The sequence below is a fragment of the Scyliorhinus torazame genome, chromosome 2 (assembly GCF_047496885.1).
Source record: "Scyliorhinus torazame isolate Kashiwa2021f chromosome 2, sScyTor2.1, whole genome shotgun sequence".
In the NCBI taxonomy this organism is placed as follows: domain Eukaryota; kingdom Metazoa; phylum Chordata; class Chondrichthyes; order Carcharhiniformes; family Scyliorhinidae; genus Scyliorhinus; species Scyliorhinus torazame.
The window spans coordinates 322,403,088-322,426,397 of NC_092708.1; the positions used below are offsets into that span (position 1 = coordinate 322,403,088).

General features: G+C 41.4%; 1 protein-coding gene and 1 long non-coding RNA gene across 2 annotated transcripts in view; both read left to right on the forward strand.

The window, feature by feature from the left end:
* The first annotated feature begins 746 nt into the window (after nt 1-746).
* Nucleotides 747-23,310, forward strand: part of cnih1 (cornichon family member 1) — a 41,838-nt gene continuing 19,274 nt past the window's right edge. Inside the window, exons 1-2 of the mRNA XM_072489719.1 lie at nt 747-896; nt 2,787-2,855. Of these exons, the coding sequence (XP_072345820.1) occupies nt 816-896; nt 2,787-2,855 (150 nt within the window). The 5' untranslated portion in view covers nt 747-815. The remainder of the gene's footprint in view (nt 897-2,786; nt 2,856-23,310) is intronic.
* On the forward strand, nt 2,903-5,083 carry LOC140400578 (uncharacterized). Its single transcript, XR_011938089.1, has 2 exons — nt 2,903-3,125; nt 4,366-5,083. It is a non-coding gene; the product is annotated as an uncharacterized lncRNA (long non-coding RNA).

Sequence of the window (23,310 nt, forward strand, 5' to 3'; positions counted from 1 at the left end):
CCTCGATCATAGAATCATAGAATTTACAGTGCAGAAGGAAGCCATTCAGCCTATCGAGTCTGCACCAGCCCTAACAAAGAGCACCCTACTCAAGTCCACGTATCTACCCTATCCCCGTAACCCAGTAAGCCCCACTTAACCTTTTTGGACACTAAAGGCAATTTAGCATGGCCAATCCACCTAACTTACACATGTTCGGACCGCGTGAGGAAACCCACGCAGACATGGGGAGAACGTCCAGACTCCGCACAGACAGTGACCCAGCAGGGAATCGAACCTCGGACCCTTGAGCTGTGAAGCAACTGTGCTAACCACTATGCTACTGTGCTGCTCTATATCTGCCATAAGCCTCCCTTTTTCTTTTTACCCAATGCTCTATATCCTTAATATCCAGAGTTAGCTGTATTTGTTGGTCACACCCTTTTTCTTGATTGGAACATGTTGACCTTGCACTCTTCCGATTTCCTTCTTGAATGTACCCAGCTGCTCAGTCACAGACTTACCTAAAAGTGTCCGCTCCCAGTCCACTCTGGTCAAATCATTTCTGATCTTATTAAAATCAGTTTAGAACTTTGATTTCAATCCTATCATTGTCCTTTTGCAGACAAGAAGAGAGTGTCTGTGTGACTGGGGCCAGCTGGGGAGAAAGCGATCTGGAAAGTTTTGGCTCTCCCCAGCTATGCTGCCTGGGCTGCTGAGTTTTATTTCAGATTTCCAGCATCTGCAGTATTTTACTCTTTAATATAAGGGGCGGGGCCGCCGCATCATGACGTCCTGACGTCAGCGCGCCGGCTGCCTGTCTGCCCAGATCCAAGATGGCGTTTACATTCGCGGCCTTTTGTTATATGTTGGCGCTGCTCCTCACCGCCGCGCTCATATTCTTTGCCATTTGGCATGTGAGTATTACATTATTCCTGCTTTTATATCCGAGCAGATTTTTATTTGTTTTTAAATGGCCCATTCTTTTGCGAACGGGATTTCTTCTGGCTGGATGTGGGAGGAGCGATGCTGCTGGTAGATTTGCCGGTTGGTCCTGTTTGTTTGTGGCTGTTATCGGGCCGAGGGAGGGAGGGATTGTGGCAGGCATGGATGGGATGGAGGTCCCAGATATTTCCCAAAACAAGGCACCTTTTACCCGCTTTCTCTGTTCGTCTCCTAATACATGCTCATTCAGACTATCCTGTTTAAAGCGACCCCAGCTTCTGGCGCCTGCGCTCTCCTTGAATGGAGCTGAGTGCATTCAGAAATTTGTGATGAGCGTTGCCACAGTCAATGTAAATTAGTTGGGGAACACCCCGATCCTCTGGTTTAACCATAGAACCATACAAACCCTACAGTGCAGAAGGAGGCTATTCGGCCCATCGAGTCTGCACCGACCCTCTGAAAAAGCACCCCACCTTGGCCCATTCCCCCACCCTATCACTGTAACCCCACCTAACCTTTGGACACTAAGACCATAAGACATAGGAGCGGAAGTAAGGCCATTCGGCCCACCGAGTCCACTCCACCATTCAATCATGGCTGATTTCAACTCCATTTACCCGCTCTCTCTCCATAGCCCTTAATTCCTCGAGAAATCAAGAATTTACCAACTTCTGTCTTAAAGACACTCAACGTCCCGGCCTCCACCGCCCTCTGTGGCAATGAATTCCACAGACCCACCACTCTCTGGCTGAAGAAATTTCTCCTCATCGCTGTTCTAAAGTGACTCCCTTTTATTCTAAGGCTGAGCCCCCGGGTCCTAGTCTCCCCTGCTAATGGAAACAACTTCCCTACATCCACCCTATCTAAGCCATTCATTATCTTGTAAGTTTCTATTAGATCGCCCCTCAACCTCCTAAACTCCAATGAATATAATCCCAGGATCCTCAGACGTTCATCGTATGTTAGGCCTACCATTCCTGGGATCATCCGTGTGAATCTCCGTTGGACCCGCTCCAGTGCCAGTATGTCCTTCCTGAGGTGTGGGGCCCAAAATTGCTCACAGTATTCTAAATGGGGTCTAACTAATGCTTTATAAAGCTTCAGAAGTACATCCCTGCTTTTATATTCCAAGCCTCTTGAGATGAATGACAACATTGCATTTGCTTTCTTAATTATGGACTCAACCTGCAAGTTTACCTTTAGAGAATCCTGGACTAGGACTCCCAAGTCCCTTTGCACTTCAGCATTATGAATTTTGTCACCGTTTAGAAAATAGTCCATGCCTCTATTCTTTTTTCCAAAGTGCAAGACCTCGCACTTGCCCACGTTGAATTTCATCAGCCATTTCTTGGACCACTCTCCTAAACTGTCTAAATCTTTCTGCAGCCTCCCCACCTCCTCCATACTACCTGCAATTTAGCCCAGCCAATCCACCCAACATGTTGAGACTCTGGGAGGAAACCGGAGCACCCGGAGGAAACCCACCCACTCACTGGGAGAACATGCAAACTCCACACAGTCACCCAAGGCTGGAATTGTACCAGGGTCCCTGGTGCTGTGAGGCAGCAGTGCTAACCCACCGTGCCACCACATAATGTTTATTGTTTTATGCCATTTTATTTTTCTATGATTGTGACCCATGCGTTGCCTCTTGGTTGTGTTCCAGTTTGCTAAATGTTAGGTGAGTGGGAACGTAATACATATTTTTCATTTTAAAGCCTTATCAAAAAATAGCGGTGTACAATAAATTACACTGGGTTCACCTTTATCTGGTTGAATAATCTTGATTGACCCAATGATTTGTGAACTTGCAAATATGAGGGAAGACATAATTATGTTAAACCTTTGATACTCTTTTCCAGATTATAGCATTTGATGAATTGAAGACTGACTACAAGAATCCTATAGACCAATGTAATACACTCAATCCTGTAAGTTAATGTGAGGTGATTTTGAATAATTATATACCGCTTATTTTTCTTTTTATCTAAACATTCCGTTTTCTCTGCCTAGTGAAATTGTTTTCCTTTGAGTCTGGATTCATGCTTGCCTTCTTCACCTTTTGTATTCTGACTTGCTAATCTATAATGATCTTGTCAGCTGTCGTACTAACATTCTTTCAATCTGCTTTTGTCATTTTGTTCGGCACAAAGACAGTTGTAAAGGTCAAAAAGATTAAAAGAGTCAAAATGGCATTAAAGGTTCGTACTAATTTCTAGTTAAAATGCCTTTCATTGTAAAACCCTTTTCTTGGGGTCATATGTGAACGTCTTTCAGATCGTAATTGGCAATATACCGGGGTAGAATCAAATTATTTGCAACAAGAATTTTTTTGATCACGAATGAAATAAACGGCTAATATATGGAACTTTTGCAGTTACATTTTAATTTGTATGCTACACTGACTTGGGCTGATTGTACGAACAAATAATTTGGGACTATGTATCCTTAATATATTTTGAAATTGATAAGTTCAGTAGGAGTTAAACTTCTCAAGTTAACTTACAAGCTGCAAGCTCAACTGTTGTAAATTTTAAGTGTAAAACAAATTAATTGGAATTACTAAAGATGCACAACGGAAAATGCTGAAGATGCTGTTTAACTGAAAGACTATTGTAAATGACCCAGCCCGGCATCATCAACATAACACATTCTTGTGCATACAGTGGAACGTTTAATTATTGTTGGTGATCAATATCCATCTTAATATTGAGATTTTGGTGGGCATTCTTTCATGTAAAGATACATTGAGAAGGCACATTACTTAATTATGGAATTTCCGTACATATCCAGTATGCTAGTAAAATAAATCCTACATGCTAGCAATATGTCAGTCTTTTAATTTGTAGTTTATTTGTTGAAACTCTTGTTCAGAAGATAATTATGGATAACAGAGGCCAATTGGAAATCTTCATTTATCCACCAGAAAGGCAATTAATTTCCCCTCTCCTCCACACAGCTGTGGCATGCAGTTAATTCTTAGATGAATCATGGGTTTTTCCCTCCCCAACTATATCAGGAGGTTCATTCCATCCATTCCATCACCTATATTTGCCGTTTGCTACCTTGAACCCCTGGCCCGATTCTTGCCGTCTACTTTGAAATAATTTTTCAGACAAACCTTCTCTGCCATTTAATATCTTGTATACCTCTAAAATATTATCCCCTGCCACCTTGGGTATTCAAAATCATGAGGGGCCTGGAGTGAGTAGATAGGGTCAAACTGCTCTCACTCGTGAAAGGATAGAGAATGAGGAGGCAGAGATTTAAAGTAATTAGTAAAAGAAGCAATATTGATATTATTAAAAACATTTCATGGAGCAAATGGTTAGCGCCTGGAATGCTCTACATGTGTGTGGTGGAGGCAGGTTCAATTGAAGCAGTCAATTCTGTGATTCTTTCAAAGTTAATGTGCAAATTTCTGCGGTTTTCACCATTCAGACCTCAAACTGGGATTCGGCTTTTTGGCACTCCTCTGCAATGCCTCCTGTGTGTGAATGTCTGCCATGTGTCTCAGTATCTTGAACTGGAGCCAGTACTCCAGGGACTACGAGTTCCAGCATGACTTCCTCCGATTTGAACCCTTGTTGTCCTAGCAATATAATTCAGCATTCATGTTAGCTTTATTGGTTGCTGCTCTGCACTGGTCAGACCTATTGAACTTTGAACTGACTAAGACAACTCTACTGGCCTTATCGTTTTCGATTTTTCCATCTGTGGAGTATGTATATTTTTCCTTCCGATGTGCAGAAAAATAAATAGGACTTGCATTCATATTGCTTGTCTGAATTATATTTCATCTGCTATTCTGCCTAGTTAATTATTTGTAAGATATATTTTAAAATTTCTGAACTCCCCCAACCAAATCCACTTCCCCATAAATTGTTAATGTTCACATTTGACCAATTTTTATTGAGTTTCAGAACCCAAATCATTGATGTAGATTAGAAATTGAATTTTTCAATGAAATATTTGTCAGCATTTAATTTTAAATTTGTTGCAATATAGAGTACCTGTCACGAGATTTTAAATTAAGTGGGGGGGAAACAATTATCTGTGTCTATCTATGTATCACCTAATGGTGAACCCATAAGTACCTATTATGCTGAAACTATTTCCCCATGACTAATAAAGGAAATGGCTGCCCTGTTGCACAATGCCTCTTGTCTTCGAGCAGAACTGTATTCTGTAAATATGCCAAGCATTTTTTTAAAATTTAGAGTACCCAATTCATTTTTGCCAATTTAGCGTGGCCAATCCACCTACCCTGCACATCTTTGGGTTATGGGGGCGAAACCCACGCAAACACTGGGAGAATGTAAACTCCACACGGACGGTGACCAGAGCCGGGATCAAATGTGGGACCTCGGCGCCGTGAGGCAGCAGTGCTAACCACGGCGCCACTGTGCTGCCCAATGCCAAGCATTTTTAACGGATTTTAATTGAGATATGTATTCAGTGCAGTAATTTAACATTTCAGGATTGCACATTTGAATCATTATTTTTGTGCAGTACCTCTTAACCTTTTTTTTTGAACAAAAAACTTCAGGTTTTTTAATGTCCTTTTCTTGTAATCAAAGTTTTCAGCTTGCATTTCTGTTGCTCATCGAGCAAAGAAGGGTATTCAGTTCAATTTGTAGCTATCACTGATCCAGACTATCTACAAGGAATTGTGCTTGAATAAATGGGAAAAGGATCTTTTAGTGGAGAGTTTTCTCTCATAAGTAGCTTGAACGCTATGATCTGTTGAAGCTCGTCTTCCTACTTGGAATCCAGTAGTGTTTATAATCTATACTATTTGAGAGTTCCTATCTCAACGGTGCAGTTTGGGATATGAATTCCATTTTGAAAAATAAATTGTAGGGAAAAAGGCTGTTGGCAATAAGTGTCCATGAAGCTGCCAGAATGTCATTAAAACCTGTCTTGTTCACTGCTTATCCTTACCTGGTCTGGCCTATATGTGACTCTCACGTATTTGCCTTTTAATTGCCTTCTGAAGTGCCTAGGCAAGTCACTCAGTTGTATCAAACTGCTATTTTGGACAACGAGTGAGAGCAATAAATTCTGCACTTGCAGCAAAATCCACAAAATGAAAATGAATTAAATGTTCAGTTTTTGTCACCGTGGCACAATGTATAGTGCGGTTATCTTGTCTGGATGGTACCCAATATTTTTTCTTTAATACGTCCCTTCCTAAAGAAAGTGACTCTGGCTTTATTTCATGGTTGAAGTAATTCATTACAGTATCGCCCCAAAGCAGTTATTCATGTATGAGTGCATGCAATCAGCATCAGTGGATTTGACAGGAGGTCATTACAGCTGAGTCTGACCCAGACTTCATATGGTGTTTCTTCTTGAACCTCCAGGAGATTTGTATTTGCAATTTTTCTTCTCTCTCCAAAGCCTAATATATGCACCTTCGCTAAGAAATATAAGCAAAAAAGTTAATGGATTGATTCTAAAAGAGCTTATTGGTCTGTTTGACAGTATCCTTTTTTTTTTAGTTTTTCCAATTAAGGGACAATTTTAGCGTGGCTAATCCACCTACCCTGCACTTCTTTGGGTTGTAGGGGTGAGACCCATGCAGATGCGAGGAGAATTTGCAAACTCCACGTGGACAATGACCCGGGGTTGGGATCGAACCTGAGTCCTTAATGTGGTGAGACAGCAGTTATAACCACTGCGCCACCATGCCGCCCTTTGTCTGACAGTGACCCTGCAATGCCGTGCATTCACTCACTGAACCACTGCTTGCTTCCTTTTGTCATTTTATGTAGAGAGACCGGCATTTGACATGGATTTGAAATGTTGTGCAGTATTTCATTGAGTTGTACTGCAGAGAATTTTGAGTAGGGAAACTCGTTTCGGTATGTGCTGATGTTTATGCCCCACACAAGCTTCCTCCAAAGCTCTTCATCTAACTGTTGGCATATCCTTCTATTCCTTTTTCCACTTATACTTATTCAGCTCTCCCTTGGAGCAATGAAGCTATTTGCCTCAAATACAGCATGTAGCAGTGAATTCCACAGTCTCAGCACTCTGTATGAAGGTTTCTCCTGAATTCTTTATTAGATTTATTAGTGGTTATCTTGAATTTAGGGTCTCTCATTGTGGTCTCTGCCACAAATGGAAACTTCTTCCTTCTGTCTACTGTATCAATCCCATTCATCATTATACATATCTCATTCTGGTCACCTCACAGCCTTTGGTGTCAGCCTGGCTCTGTTGGTACCATTCTCACTTCTGGGTTTAGGTTCCACTCCAGAACGTCACAAAAATCAAAGCTGACGTGTGGTGCTGTCTTTCAGACAGACGTTAAACTGAAACCCTTTTGCCCTCTATCAAGTCCTATTCCATGGCATTATTTTGAAAAAAGTGCAGGGGTGTTCTCTCTGGTGTCCTGACCAATATTTCTCTCTTGTCCAATATCACAAAAATAGATTTTTGATCATTGTCACATTGCTAATTGTGGGAGCTTGCTATGCACAAAAATTGGCTGCCATGTTTCCTACAACAGTGACTACACTTCAATGTACTTCATTGTAAATTGCTTTGAACCATCTAGTGGTTGTGAAAAGTGCAGTAAAAATGCAAGGTTTACTTTCTAGAGAAAAAGACTGTTCAGTCTTTCCAGGTAAATATAACCACAATTCTTGTAGATCACAGAAACAGCGACGATATCAAGAGCTACCCTACTCCGTTAGCTGATAATCACTCAGCAGCGCCACTTTGAAGAACTGCTGAGATGGGGGTGAATAGGTTTAAAAAAAAAAAAAAAAAACTGTATCCCCATCTTGTCTCAAATTGTTTGCAGCCCAGGCACCACTTCTGGTTGAAAGGCAAGAGGGAAAGCAGCAAAATTGACATCCATTTTAAGATAATATCTAACCGAAGCTTGTATCTAGAAATGGGGCAGATGATATGATATTGTTGAATTATTAGATTTCCTGACAAATAGTTCCACTTGATCTTGTAATTTAAACAGGACGCTGAAAGATACTATTCATGTGTTTTGTGACTTGCTATGTTCTGAGATTTACATTCACTATGTTAGGATCCTGGGTGACAAGCAAACTATTTGCAATTTGTAAAACTGAGAGGAAATGTTACTGCACCCAGCAGTGATAACAATGATACTGTATGTTAAAACAAATTTTGATTTAAACACAGAATTAACCACATTGGCAAAAAAAGGAAAAGCTTTATAATTAACAATTACAACAGTTCTTAAGTAAAAGAGAAAATCTTAACCAAGTTCCTAAACCTGCCACTATATTTCAATTAAGCAAACCAATATATTTCCAATACCATTCATGAATAAAGATAACAACCAAGTTTCTACTTGCTTATCTTTGGAGAGAGAATTTTTCAGGCCCAAACTGAAACACCTCTGTTCAGATGAAAGATCTAGGATCAACTGCCTTTCAGATCGATCTGGCTCCTCCCATTAACTGCATCATCTGTACCTAGAACATAAGGCAATTTTTTCTCTTCTTACAGATGTCCCTTGTTTAACCAAGAACAAACACAATACCTCTCATAAATTTTACACTCCAGGGGCCCTTCAAATGAAACAATATCCCATTAACTAGTTATCTGCAAAAAGTAATTAGTTCTCAAGATCTAAGAGCAGAGCACTTCATCCACAAATTAATGATTAAATCACTTTGATGACACCTTAATCACATCTCTAGCAGTCATACTCTCTGTATGCATCTTAACTAGGGGCTGGTTTAACACAGGGCTAAATCACTGGCTTTTAAAGCAGACCAAGGCAGGCAAGCAGCACAGTTCAATTCCTGTACCAGCCTCCCCTAACAGGCGCCGGAATGTGGCGACTAGGGGCTTTTCACAGTAACTTCATTTGAAGCCTACATGTGATGATAAGCAATTTTTTTTTCAACTCGGGTTTTGCTAACATTACGGCACAAAATATAAAATATGACTTTCTTGCATTCATCACACCTCCTCCCTTAAACAATGAACTAGCAAAATAAAAAGATGGCTTCATTTTCCAAAGCCGTTTCAACTTTAAATACTACTCATTGCTAACACTACTGTTAAACAGATACATATCTCGTCATATTCATGCATGTAAATTTAAACATCAGTACAGTTCATTTGAGTCTTTTTTCCCCAACTTTAAACATTCCATTCTTCTCACATCTCAAAGTCGTGATAAAACATCTGCATTTATGTTTTCTCTTCCTGCTAATTTTCAAGTTAAATGGTTGTATAAATAAACTCCTATCTAAGCGGTCTTGTATTATGATCGTTAAACCTCTCCAGAAACTCCAATGGATTATGGCATGTATAAACATTTGTCTCCGATGAATTGTTAGTAATATCAATGTCAAAATGTTGCAATGCCAATGCCAAACTCAGTGTTTCCTTTTTGATGGTTGAATACTTCTTTTGATGAACATTTCGTTTTCTGGAACGATAACCAATGGGTTTTTCTATACCGTCTCCGCCATCTTGTTATAACACAGCACCAATGCCCACACAACTTGCATTAATGGCCGTCTTAAAATGCTTGTCATAATTCAGTGTCGCCAAAACTGGTGCTGTGGTCAACACAATTTTCAGATTATCAAATGTCTCCTGACATTCTGATGGCCAATGAACTTTCCTGTTCTTTTTCAAAAGTTCAGCCAGTGGAGCAACCACACTGCCAAAGTTTGGCACAAATTTTCTGTAGCAAATACTCGTGGCAAGAAATTTCAAAACTTCTTGTTGACTGTATTGGGAACTCTCCAATAGCTTTCGTTTTCATGTTCTGTGGGGCCACCTGACCCAACAATAAGTATGGCCTAGGAATGTGACGTGGCCTCACAGCAAACTCACTTAGTAAAGTTTACAACCAAGCCAGCCTCTTGTCGTCAATAAAACAATTCCTTCAAATGTTACAAATGCTCTTTTCATGTTTGACTGAACACCACCAGAACACCATCGCTGCACAATTGTTTAGTTCAGAAATGACCTTGTTGGGTAGCCTTTGGAATGTTGCCGGCGCATTCTTCAGTCCAAATGGCATAACTTTAAACTGATACAGACCATTTGGTATTACAAAAGCCGAAATGTCCTTCATCCTTCCTGTTAAAGGTACTTGCCAGTATGCTTTTAGGAAGTCAGTTTTGGTAATGAAATTTGCATGTCTCACTTTTTCAATAGTCTATAAGACCAAAAGACATAGGAGCAGAATTAGGCCACGCGGCCCATCGAGTCTGCTCCACCATTCAATCATGGCTGATATTTTTCTCATCCCCATTCTCCTGTCTTCTCCCCATACCCCCTGATTCTCAAATTAATCAAGAGTCTACCAAGCGAGTAATAGGATACAAATCAGACTTTGTTACGGCATTGACTTTCCTATAGTCCGCACATAATCGTTTGTTTTATCTGGTTTTGGTACCATCACTTTAGGTGAGTTCCAATCACTGCAACTCATTTTAATGATATTCTTAAGCTTTCAATCTCCTTTTGAACCTGTGCCAACTTTAGTAGAATCAGTCTATATGGATGTTACTTAATTGTGTTTCTTGAGATGCTCCGGTTTCCTCCCATAAGTCCCGAAAGACGAGCTGTTAGGTAATTTGGACATTCTGAATTCTCCCTCCGTGTACCCGAACAGGCGCCGGAATGTGGCAGCTAGGGGCTTTTCACAGTAACTTCATTGCAGTGTTAATGTAAGCCTACTTGTGACAATAAAGATTATTATTATAATTGGAACAAAACTTCCTACATCTACATCATGTATAATCACCTTTGTACTTCCTAGTTCCCACATATCATTCTCTGTAACTGTAATAGGTCTTTCAGGACGCTATGATTTTCCTCCGGAAGGTAACTCAGTCATTTATAGAAATTTCTCATTACTTTCTCCTTGTCCAATCTAATTTGAGGAATGTCAAATTCAGAATCATCTGGATTTATCTCTCCTCCCTGAGTTATAACTACTTGCATGTCCTCCTCTTTCCTTGTCAAATACCTTTTGATCATATTAACCTGACACATTGTGAGTTTTCCTTCCATCTGGCACTTTTATCAAATACTTCACCTTGCTCAATTACCTTTCAATTTGTTAAGTCCCACTAAATCTTGCTTTTAATGGTTCACCTACCACTGGTATTAATACTTTCTCCCCACTAACAAAGGTACAAGTTTTTGATCTCTTATCTGCCTCTATTTTCATCACATGTTGTGACAATTTAAAATGCTTTCTAGCTAACCCACCAGCTCTGTAATCTCTCCCTAATGTTTGACACATAGTCGCAAACTGTAGCCTCAGAATTCTGACTCACCAGATTCCCCTTAATCAATTTAAGTCCTCTTATCTCATGACCAAAAATCAATTCAAATGGATTGAATTTATTTAATTCATTAGCTGCATCCCTATTTGCAAATAGTATAAATGGAATTTCTTTATTGCAATTCTCTGGATAATCCTGACCATAGGCCCTCAACATGCTCTTTAAAGTTTGGTGCCACCTTTCTAACGCTCTCTAACTCTGGATGATACGCGGTTGATTTAAATTGCTGTGCCCTGAAGCTATCCATAACTTCCCTGAATATCTTTTTTAAAAATTCCAATTAGGGGGCAATTTAGCGTAGCCAATCCACCTACCTTGCACATCTTTGGGTTATTGGGGTGTGACCCATACAGACACAGGGAGAATGTGCAAACTCCACAGTGACCCGGGGCCAGGATCGAACCTGGATCCTCGGAGCCGCGAGGTAGCAGTGCTAACCACTGCACCACCGTGCCTCCCAATTTCCTTTGGTAGTCTGTATCTGGTAAAAAGAATTGGTTAACTCCTCTAGAGCCTTCTTAGTTGTAATATTTCTTATAGGAAGCCTATTAAGACACATCCGTTGTAATCAACAAATACTGATTCCCACTTTTCATCTTTGGAAGGGGTTCCATGCAATCCTTTAGAACCTTAGCAAAAGTTCCTCAAATGCCAGAATGGATATTAAGGGTGTTGATTTGATTACTGCTGAGGTTTTCCTGTTACCTGACAAGTGTGACATGCACAACAAAATTCAACCACATCCTTATGCGGTCCAGATCAATAAAATTATCTTTGTGTTTTTGCTTTAGTTTTCCTTACTCTTAAATGCCCCTCTACTGGAACTTCGCGCTATCCGCAAAACCTCTGTTCTATAACCCACCAGTAATATAACTTGATGAACTTCTGCCCATTTCTCATCTGCCTGAATATGGAAAGGTCTCCCCTTTCTCACTAGTACATTGTTTCTAATGTAATAACATTCCGGTATACATTCTGAATCTATACTTTCTGATACAAAACTGCTTTATCTCTGAATCCTTCTGTTGTAATTCTACCAACTTTCCTGAACTAAAGACATCAGCCTTATCCTCCACCTGCTCTTTATCAACAATCTGGCCAAGATTGTTCCTGATAATGAAACCACAGCCTCCCCATCTTAATTCTTGATTTCTCCTCCTCCTGTCTCAACCTGTGGCTTTGTGATCTTGTTACCTCACAATCAGGAAACACCTCAGGACTTGCTTCTTGCAACACCTCAATTGTTTGACTTTCCATTGGCATTCCAGTCACAGGCATTACTCCCAGCTAAATCATTACCAAGGATAAACTGTATCCCTGAAAAAGGTAATTCCTCTATTACTCCTATCACTACTTCATCACTTTTCACTGGGCTCCCTAACCTTACCTTATATAATGGAATACCACTTGTTATGGGCCAGGGTTTAGAGAACCGCAAAGTGTGCATGGAGTTCACCTGACCCACAACTTTTAATAGATTGTGGTACAGCAGAAATGGAAAAGTATTTTTTAAAGCAAAACAATGTTTATTCTATGAACTCAAGTTAACCTTTTTAAAACATACAGTGAACATCTTAGCAACCATCAATTCAAATACAACCCCCAAAGAATACTACACTAAGTAATCCTTAATAACTTCCCAAACAACATCCAGAAGACAGAAGAAACACCTTTTTTAACAGAAATACATCGTTTACATTCACAACTAAAAACATTTATAATTCTGAATTTACCAAATGATCAAGAGATAGTCTTTTCATGGCAGAGAGATCAACAGTACATCTGCTCTGTCTGGCTTCAGCTCCAACACTGAAAACAAAAGTAAAACACACCCTGCAGCAAACAGCCTCAAATGAAAGTAAAAAGCTGACCGACAGCCCAGCTCCACCCACTCTCTGACATCACTGCAGTAGTAAACACCCATTTCTTAGAGGTACCCTCACTACAGATATTTATATACACACCCATTTATAAACACCCATTTCTTAAAGGTACTCTCACATGACCCCCCCCCCAAGAAAAAAATCCCCCATCAACTTCAAGATGGTTCCATTTTTCTCCTTTTCACTATCCTTTAAGAAATGCACACAGTAATTATACTCTTTTGTTTTTAAAAAATCCACACGCAAACAAGTACAATAATATAGTCTATTTTTCTTCTTCCTCCAACTGAAATCCTTCCTGATTGACAGTCTTTTTGAACAAGAGGGTCTCTGCACAATCCGTCCATTTCTTTACGCCTCGGCATTTCTCTTTAAAGTCCGATACTTTTGTTCAATCTGATCGCAGAGTCCCTTGTAATTCTCCAACACAGGAGCATTGGTTCTCACAGCTTTCAGGCCGTCAAATGCCTGTTGACAGTCCGCTGTCCACTGAAATTTTTGACATTTCTTCAAGTCCATCAGTGGAGCAATCACGCTACAAAACTTTTGCACAAATGTTCAATCCAATCTACTCATGCCAATAAATCACATTATTTCCCTTCGTCTTGAGGGTATCGGAAACTCCTCAATAGCTGTTGTCTTCACATCCCGTGTGACCAGTCAACCCTGTCCGATTGTCTGGCCAAGGAAAGTGACTTGGGCTTTTCCAAATTCACTTTTGGCTAGGTTTATCACCAAACCCGCCTCCTGAAGTCGATCGAATAACTCCATCAGATATTTTAAATGTTCTTTCCATGTCTGGCTGAAAATTACCAGATCGTCGATGTATACCGCATAATTGGGTAATCCTGAAACGACTTTGTTAACCGTTGAAATGTGGCTGGGGTGTTTTTCATACCAAATTGCATAACTTTGAATTGGTATATACCATCTGGAGTCACAAAAGCTGAAATCTCCTTCGCCCTTTCAGATAAAGGTACCTGCCAGTAACCTTTTAAGTAAATCCAATTTGGAAATAAAAACTGATTGTCCCACTTTCTCAATGCAATCCTCCAAACGTGTATAGGATAAGAGTCTGTTCTTGTAATTGCATTAACCTTTCTATAGTCCACACACAACCGTTGGGTACCGTCTGGTTTAGGTACCATCACTATGGGTGAGCTCCATTGGCTGCAACCCAATTCAATTATGCCATTTTTATGCATACTCTCAATCTCTTTGTTAACCTGTGCCAATTTTAAAGGGTTAAGTCTGTATGGATGTTGTTTGATCGGAACAGCCTTTCCCACATCTACATCACGTATATCCATTTTAGTACTTCCCAATTTATCTCCATAGACTTGCCTATGTGATATCAATAACTCTGTCAGGTCAGTTCGGTTTTCCTCTGGACGGTAACTCAACAATGTATCCCAATTTTTGAGAACATCCTCGTTTTCCAATTTAATTTGAGGGATGTCAAATTCACAGTCATCTGGATTTGGTTCGTCACTTTTGAGTTAGAATCATTAAAACCTCCTTTTTCTCTCCTTCCCTTTCAAAGTACCTTTCAAGCATATTCACATGACACACTCGGTGAGTTTTCCTTCTATCCGGCATTTTTACCACATAATTCACCTCACTTAATTTCCTTTCAATCTGATAAGGTCCACAAAACCTTGCTTTTAAAGGTTCACCTACTGTGTATTTTCGTTTCCCTTCAGTCCGGATGAAATGATCAATCGAACACCAAGTTACTTCAACAAATGTACGTTTATTCACAGCCGGGACTTCACCACTGTACTTCAAAGAGTCTACAGTAGCAAGCCGAAGTTAATACAGCAGACAGTTACTTATATATAATTAAATGACAATGTTTCCTTCCTACGGACAGCCCCCTTAGAGGAGGCCTGAGAATTACAGCATTCTGTTGCTCTCCGCTAAAATCTAGTTATCTGTAGAATTAGAAACGATTCCCAAGGCCGTGTCTTGTTACTGCAAACTGTCTAGCGCAAAAGCATAAGCGATTACAAAAAACCTTGACATTCCATTAGACTAAAAGCTCTGTTTGACATTTCATTTTCCCATCAAGCTCTATTCTAGCTTTAGACTAAAAGCTCTGTTTGACATTCTATAGCTTGAGCCATATTCTCATTTCCCCCCTTTTATCATTTCATAACTTCTAATCCATAGCTACTCGTCTCAGTCGCTCCCATTCTACCTGTACTTCTATAATTTTCTTATGTTCCTCAGCACTTTCTTTCACATCCATTAACTCTTTAAGGCTCACTTCATGTTGCTGCATTAACTGTTGAGAAATTACTGCTGCACTGACACTTTTACACAAGCATTTCATTAGGAAGCTAAGCATAATTATTACAAGTATTACAACTATTAGGATTATTAATCCATGCACTAGGTAAGACCCCCATGATCCGGCAAATAACCAATCTAACCACCCATCCCTTGATGTTTCATGCAGTTTCTTAACCTCTTTGCGGATATGATCCATGAGGTGGGTGATGTTCTCTGAACTATCGGGGATGTAGGTGCAACATTCCGAACCGATCATGGCACAAGTCCCACCTTTGTTTGCAAGGAGGTAATCGAGGTCCATTCGGTTTGTAGGGCTACGGTTCTTATTGCCACCATTTTATTATTTATCTCAGTCAATGCTTCAGTGGTGTCGTTTGCTACCTCCTCCAGGATTTTTGCTATCTTCCTTATTTCCTTCATTGCAAGAGCTACCCCGATAGGGGGAAGCAGGATCCCAAAGTATCGTTGCGTTTCGGTTATTGCTCTCTTTTGTCGCTTCATCATTTGGTAATGGTCGCCTAAATTGGCGAGATGGTGTATAAAGGGGACTACATACCCCAGATAACAGGATCCTGTCCAATTCTCTGGCAGCCAGGGATATGCTTTGTGGCCACAAATAAAGTACGTCCCATTGTACGAAGTGAGTTTGTCCACATCAAACCCTTCAACAATTAAGGAGTACTTGAAGGTACCTGTCCCATTTGCAAATGGGACGTCCAGTGTACACCCATAAAACTGAGGAGACATATGTACGGGATAGACCTCTGATATGTTGGCCACCACAAATCTGCTCGCATTGACTGGGACCTACAAATAGCCCTTTAACCACATTCCTTACTAAACATTATTCCCAGTGGTCTTCCCATGTTGGTGGTATTAGTGAGGGTAAGAAACGGAGGCTGGTGGGATTTGTTATAACTTGGTTGGTACCACATCTCAAAGGTGTTCATCGGATAGCCCCCCCTCTTTCCAAGGTCCTGGGGATATGGGGAGAACGCTAAACTAGAAGCTGCCCCGCCATCTGGGTGTCTTACCATAGATGCAATTCTTATAGTCCTAGGAGATTGACGAGTACCATTCTGGTAAATATACCATTCTACTGTTTCTGACAGGTTAAGCGGAACAGGTCTGAAGGGGATCCCTCCCTTAGCATGGGTCGGGATATGTGTACATACCCAGCAACCAGAAACATTCATGTCCTTTGCGTACACATATGACATACAGATACGTGTTTACATGTAATTCCCTTTTTTCCCGCAGCCTTACCCTCCCTTGGTCAACGCATCCCAAGGGTAAAGTCTTTTTTTGTTTCTGCAGCTATAGTCCCATTTACAGTTGACCTGATGATAGGGTAGGTTGCCCTTAGTCACTCTACTGATGAGTAAGGTCCGATTGCATCATTGTACGTAGGCCGAACATCCGTCCGCAGGGGTCACGTTCCAAGGTCCTTCTCCTGAGCCTTGACTGGTGCATTGTAAGGTGTCTCCTCGACAGAGGTGATGAGTCCGTCTTCCCTTGGGGCCACAGGTTCTTCGCTTGGCCTCTCCTCCCGTTTCCAAAAGTCCCAGCAGAGTTGCGATAATAAGTGTGGTCTTCATCCTTTAAGTGGTGCCGGAGTTATTCCCTAGGGCTCAAAACAGAGGGTTATTTTCTATTGCATTTTCACAACCTTACAGTGGTGGATGTGGATCCAGGCATTTCTGCCTTCCACTTTTACAGCAGTGGGAGTAGTGAATAGGACCTAGTGTGGTCCTTCCCATCGGGGTTCTAATCCTTTCCTAACCCAATTACGAATCAGAACATACTCCCCCGGATTAATAGTGACAGAACTGGACAAGGGAGGTATCTCCTCATAAGCAACTCGTACCCGTGAATGGAGGCCTTTTAGTACTTTAGTCAAGGCTATCACATAGTTGGCCATTTCAGTGGTCATACGGTGAAACTGTACTTCCTTATGTTTCCCTTGATCCCAAGGAGTACGCAAGGGTCTTCCGTATACAATTTTGGCGTGACTCAGTCATGTCTTTCCAGCTGGTGTTGCACGTATTTGGAAGAGGGCAATAGGCAATAACTTGAGCCAAGTGGCTCCAGTCTCTGCCTGTAGTTTTGCCAGTTTTGGTTTTAATGTCTGATTAGCCCTTTCTACCATTCCCGCTGCTTGGGGTCGGTATGCGCAGTGTAATTGTTGTTTTATTCCCAGCTGAGTACAAAATTCCTCATTGATCTGTCCCACAAAATGAGGTCCATTATCAGAGCTTAATCGATATGGAATCCCAAATCTAGGAACAATTTCTCGCATCAAAACTTTTACTACCGTGGAAGCTTTGTTATCTACAGTGGGGTAAGCTTCTATCCATTTGCTAAATACATCAACAATAACCAATACCTGTTTATAACATTGGCATCTTTCCAACTCCTTGTAATCCATCTGGAGTGTCTCAAAGGGACCTTCCGGTAGTGGGGTTTTACCCATTTCACAGGGTATTGCTTTTCTAGGATTATACTGCTGACATACTAGGCAACGGCTGAGAATGTTTTGCGCTATGTTCTGTAGTCTTGGATGCCACCAAGTCTTGAGCAATACATCACCCGTAGCTCGCGCACCACAATGAGTTGCAAAGTGAACACATTCGGTGACCCAGGCTGCTAATGCATCGGGCATACAAGTTTGCCCTGCTGGGGTGACCCACAATTTGTTTACAGGATCATAACAACATCCCAATTCTTCCCATAGTCTTTTTACACAGACGGGAGCGTCCTCCTGTAACTGAATGACGTCAGTGATGGTCGGCATTGGCTTTTCAGAGGGAGACTGACCCTTCAAGCTTTTACTCTGGCTCATCATTTTTGGTACCACCATGTCTTTTAAGCAAGAAGCCTCTTTGGCTTGGTAGTCCGCCTGCCGATTACCCGCGTCCACCAGGGTTTTGCCTGTCGTATGGGCAGCGCACTTTATTACGGCTATTTGTTTAGGGAGCATTAAAGCCTGTAGTAATTGTGTAACTAACTGTTTGTGGGATATTTGAGTGCCTGCAGATGTAAGAAATCCCCTGTTCTTCCATAATTGACCGAAGTCATGTGTGACTCCAAATGCGTATCTGAAGTCTGTGTAAATGTTTATTTTCTTATTCTCTCCTAACACGCACGCTCGGATAAGTGCAAATAGCTCGGCTTGTTGGGCGGAGAACGGCGTTTCAAATGCTGCTGCTTCCAGTGTTTCGCCCTGCTGATTAACTATAGCGTACCCTGATAATCTATCCCCCCTTTCGCCGACTAAAGCACTGCCGTCGGTGAAAACAGTTAAGTCTACATCGGGCAGGGGAGTGTCAGTCAGATCATCGTGCACGGAGGCTTCCTCTCTGAGGAGCGTCAGGCAATCGTGGCCCAGCTGTGAGCATTCCGAGGGTGGTTCGGAGAGAAAACTTGCTGGATTGATGGTGGTGCAGTGGCGAAATTGGAGCTTGGGATTATTCAGGAGATAAATCTCGTATTTGTTCTGTCGAGCCATAGTTAAATGTTGGGTTTGGAGCTGTCCGAGCAATGCCGTGACAGATTGGGAACTGTAAACCACAATATCCTGCTGGAGGGTAAGGTTAGCCGCCGACTGGAGGCTGTTGTAAATAGAAGCAAGGATTGATGGAAATGAGGCTATGACAGGTGAGGACCTTGAGAGGATTGTTAACACCAAGGAGGTAGTGATGGGCAAGCTAATGTGGCTAAAGGTAGACAAGTCTCCTGGACCTGATGGAATGCATCCCAGAGTGCTAAAAGAGATGGCTAGGGAAATTGCAAATGCACTAGTGATAATTTACCAAAATTCACTAGACTCTGGGGTGGTCCCGGCGGATTGGAAATTAGCAAACGTGACACCACTGTTTAAAAAAGGAGGTAGGCAGAAAGCGGGTAATTATAGGCTAGTGAGCTTAACTTTGGTAGTAGGGAAGATGCTGAAATTTATCATCAAGGAAGAAATAGCGAGGCATCTGGATGGAAATTGTCCCATTGAGCAGACGCAGCATGGGTTCATAAAGGGCAGGTCGTGCCTAACTAATTTAGTGGAATCTTTTGAGGACATTAACAGTGCGGTAGATAACGGGGAGCCAATGGATGTGGTATATCTGGATTTCCAGAAAGCCTTTGACAAGGTGCCATACAAAAGGTTGCTGCATAAGATAAAGATACATGGCATTAAGGGGAAAGTAGTAGCATGGATAGAGGATTGGTTAATTAATAGAATGCAAAGAGTGGGGATTAATGGGTGTTTCTCTGGTTGGCAATCAGTAGCTAGTGGTGTCCCTCAGGGATTAGTGTTGGGCCCACAACTGTTCACAATTTACATAGATGATTTGGAGTTGGGGACCAAGGGCAATGTGTCCAAGTTTGCAGACGACACTAAGATAAGTGGTAAAGCAAAAAGTGCAGAGGATACTGGAAGTCTGCAGAGGGATTTGGATAGGCTAAGTGAATGGGTTAGGGTCTGGCAGATGGAATACAATGTTGACAAATGTAAGGTTATCCATTTTGGTAGGAATAACAGCAAAAGGGATTATTATTTAAATGATAAAATATTAAAACATGCTGCTGTGCAGAGAGACCTGGGTGTGCTAGTGCATGAGTCGCAAAAAGTTGGTTTACAGGTGCAACAGGTGATTAAGGCGGCAAATGGAATTTTGTGCTTCATTGCTAGAGGGATGGAGTTTAAGACTAGGGAGGTTATGCTGCAATTGTATAAGGTGTTAGTGAGGCCACACCTGGAGTATTGTGTTCTGTTTTGGTCTCCTTACTTGAGGAAGGACGTACTGGCACTGGAGGGTGTGCAGAGGAGATTCACTAGGTTAATCCCAGAGCTGAAGGGGTTGGATTGCGAGGAGAGGTTGAGTAGACTGGGACTGTACTCATTGGAATTTAGAAGGATGAGGGGGGATCTTATAGAAACATATAAGATTATGAAGGGAATAGATAGGATAGATGCGGGCAGGTTGTTTCCACTGGCGGGTGAAAGCAGAGCTAGGGGGCATAGCCTCAAAATAAGGGGAAGTAGATTTAGGACTGTGTTTAGGAGGAACTTCTTCACCCAAAGGGTTGTGAATCTATGGAATTCCTTGCCCAGTGAAGCAGTTGAGGTGCCTTCATTAAATGTTTTAAAGATAAAGATAGATAGTTTTTTGAAGAATAAAGGGATTAAGGGTTATGGTGTTCGGGCTGGAAAGTGGAGCTGAGTCCACAAAAGATCAGCCATGATCTCATTGAATGGTGGAGCAGGCTCGAGGGGCCAGATGGCCTACTCCTGCTCCTAGTTCTTATGTTCTTATCTGAGTGCAGGCAGGATAGTCAAGAACTGTCAACTTAAGAGAACTGTCATTCTGAATATTGCTTTATTAATTTTAAGAAATTAACATATCTTGTTAGTAGTGCTTTCTTTAATAGAATCGACGAATTCATCTACAGAAAACCAAGAGACAGCATGAGATTGGTTCAGTTATATGTTTAATAAGTTATTGTGTTTGATATTTTAAAATAAATGTTTAGAATTAGCCTGGAAATTAAAACTTCAAACAATGTGGAAGCTGGTTTTAAAAAGACCAAAACAACTCTTATTAAAAGCAAATCTATATTCCAAAAGAACAGATCGTTCAAAGACATTTGATAACGGGAATTTGGTAGCAATCCAACTTTTACTCCCAGTCCATTTGAGTGACAAATATTGTTTTTAAAGTTTAGAGATGCGAATGGCATCATTCCAAGCTATACACCTCCTTTTGCCTCTGCAAGAAAATTAACCCTTTCAACAAGCTTTTGTGTATAATCCAGAAGATGTCAAAGTGCAGAATGTTGTACTTTCATTCCCAATAACTCTAAAGAAGTTAAAGATTTGGCATTACAAATCCAAAAAAAAATCAAAAAACTTGATCCACCCCAATTTATCTCTCTCTGGGATAAAATTTGTGGGTGGCTTGGACACACTGGAATGTCCACAATAAGAATAATCTTATTCTCCTGTGTAGCTGTATTCATCATTTACATAACATACATACCAATGTGCGAAGTGCATAAAAAAACTATTCGCTAAACGCAGGGGACCAACTATTGGAATGATTCAAACTAACCCAACTGTGCCCCCAATCGATGAATTTGAGCTGAAATACTATTATTGAAATGTTACTGATCAATCAACTGTTTGACTGTATTATTAACATATTGTATAATTTATTAATACTGAATCAGTAGTATCAAATTTGATTAATTTATTAATTATAATAATAATTTTGAAATGCCTGGTTGTTGGGCCCCGGGGGTTGGCAGGGTTGCATGCTATATTGGGAACATGCCGGACGGGGAACTGGCACCGCGGCTGATAATCGTCTGGGTAATCAGGGAAATCCACCTCCGGTGCCCCCTCTTTTCCCGGGACTAACTCTTGATTCATCTGTGGGAATTGATTAGCATGGGTTTTAGAACGTGTGTGAATCGCCGGACCTCCTTGCGACGGCGGAGTAGGTGGTAGTGGCGGTTGGAACGGTGGATAAAGGGCTTGAATGTAAGGTGGAGGTGGTCGTAGTGGCGGTGTAACGGTCGGTCGTCCCCTATATTGCCAATTTTCAGGGTCATCCTCATTGTCTCCCTCGGTCAAGGCAAGGCCGGCCATTTGACCGCACGGTCCTGATTTAGAAATGGGAGGTTTTACAGACTTGGGTCTTTTTCTATGGTGGGCACATTCCTTTCTCAAAACCTCCACAGTCTTAACAATTCCCCCTTCTGTTAATTCAAAACCCAACTTTAAAGCGTTAGCCTGCCAACTAGCCAATAAAGATGTATTTTTAAATTTTTGGCAGTACTCCCGCCATAACTCAATCAATGTCTTAGCCGTGGAGCTATGGTTATGTCGCCAAATAATCTGCTGTGCCTCCATAACTGTGAGCAAATCTTTTGATCCTCCCAGGGGCCATTTCCCCTTTCCCAAAATCTTATGCAATTCCCCCGACAACTGCCGCAGCTGCTTAGAATGTTCTGGATACTATTCGCAAAGAGTCTGAAGCGCGCTTCCACTATCAGAGGTGCTATCCAGAGTATTACGCATTGTCTCTGATCCTCGGATGATCCTTGTGGTTACCTACTTTATTTTGATGGCGATCCTAAATCGCTTATTCAATCAAGAATTTAAACGGGGTTATCCTGCCCCGTTACCCAATCAGGAGGCTGAGGCAATTGTTCGAAAGTAACTTTTAAAAGGTCAAAGTCTGGAAATGAAACATGAAAAGAGAGAGAGAGCTAATCTTCAGCTAAACTCAAACTCAAAGTCAAAAACACTACATCACTACAAAGACAGACTGACAGACTAACAGACAATTAATGGTCATTGGATAGACATATGGACAATAAGGGAATAGTGGAGATGGGCTTTAGAGTGGTTTCACAGGTCGGCACAACGTCGAGGGCCGAAGGTCCTGTACTGCCCTGGAATGTTCTATGTTCTATGTTCTATGACAGACAATTAAGGACAGACTAAACAGACAAACAGACTCCGAGAATTAAAGCCAGAACTAACAGACTTAAAGACAGACTAACAGACTAAGAAATTGTTCGAGTGTTCCAACAGGGTACGCAACGGTGAAACCCTGTTTATTGTGGAGTTCAAGGCGTCATCCGCACCTGATGGGAAGTACTATAATTTGGACAGAGTTATCCGTTCTCCGCTGTAGCCAATAGTCAACCCGGAGTGTCGAACAAGTCAAGACACTGGTTGAGACAATCACTTGTTTTATGGGCAACCTTTTATCGCGAAGGTATCAAGCAACCAGAAGGATCATCAACAGCCAAGCACCTTTCTTCGGCCGATGGCCTCTAACCCTCGCGCACGGGCCTTTAACCCTAATTCGAAGAGGACTCTAACCTCT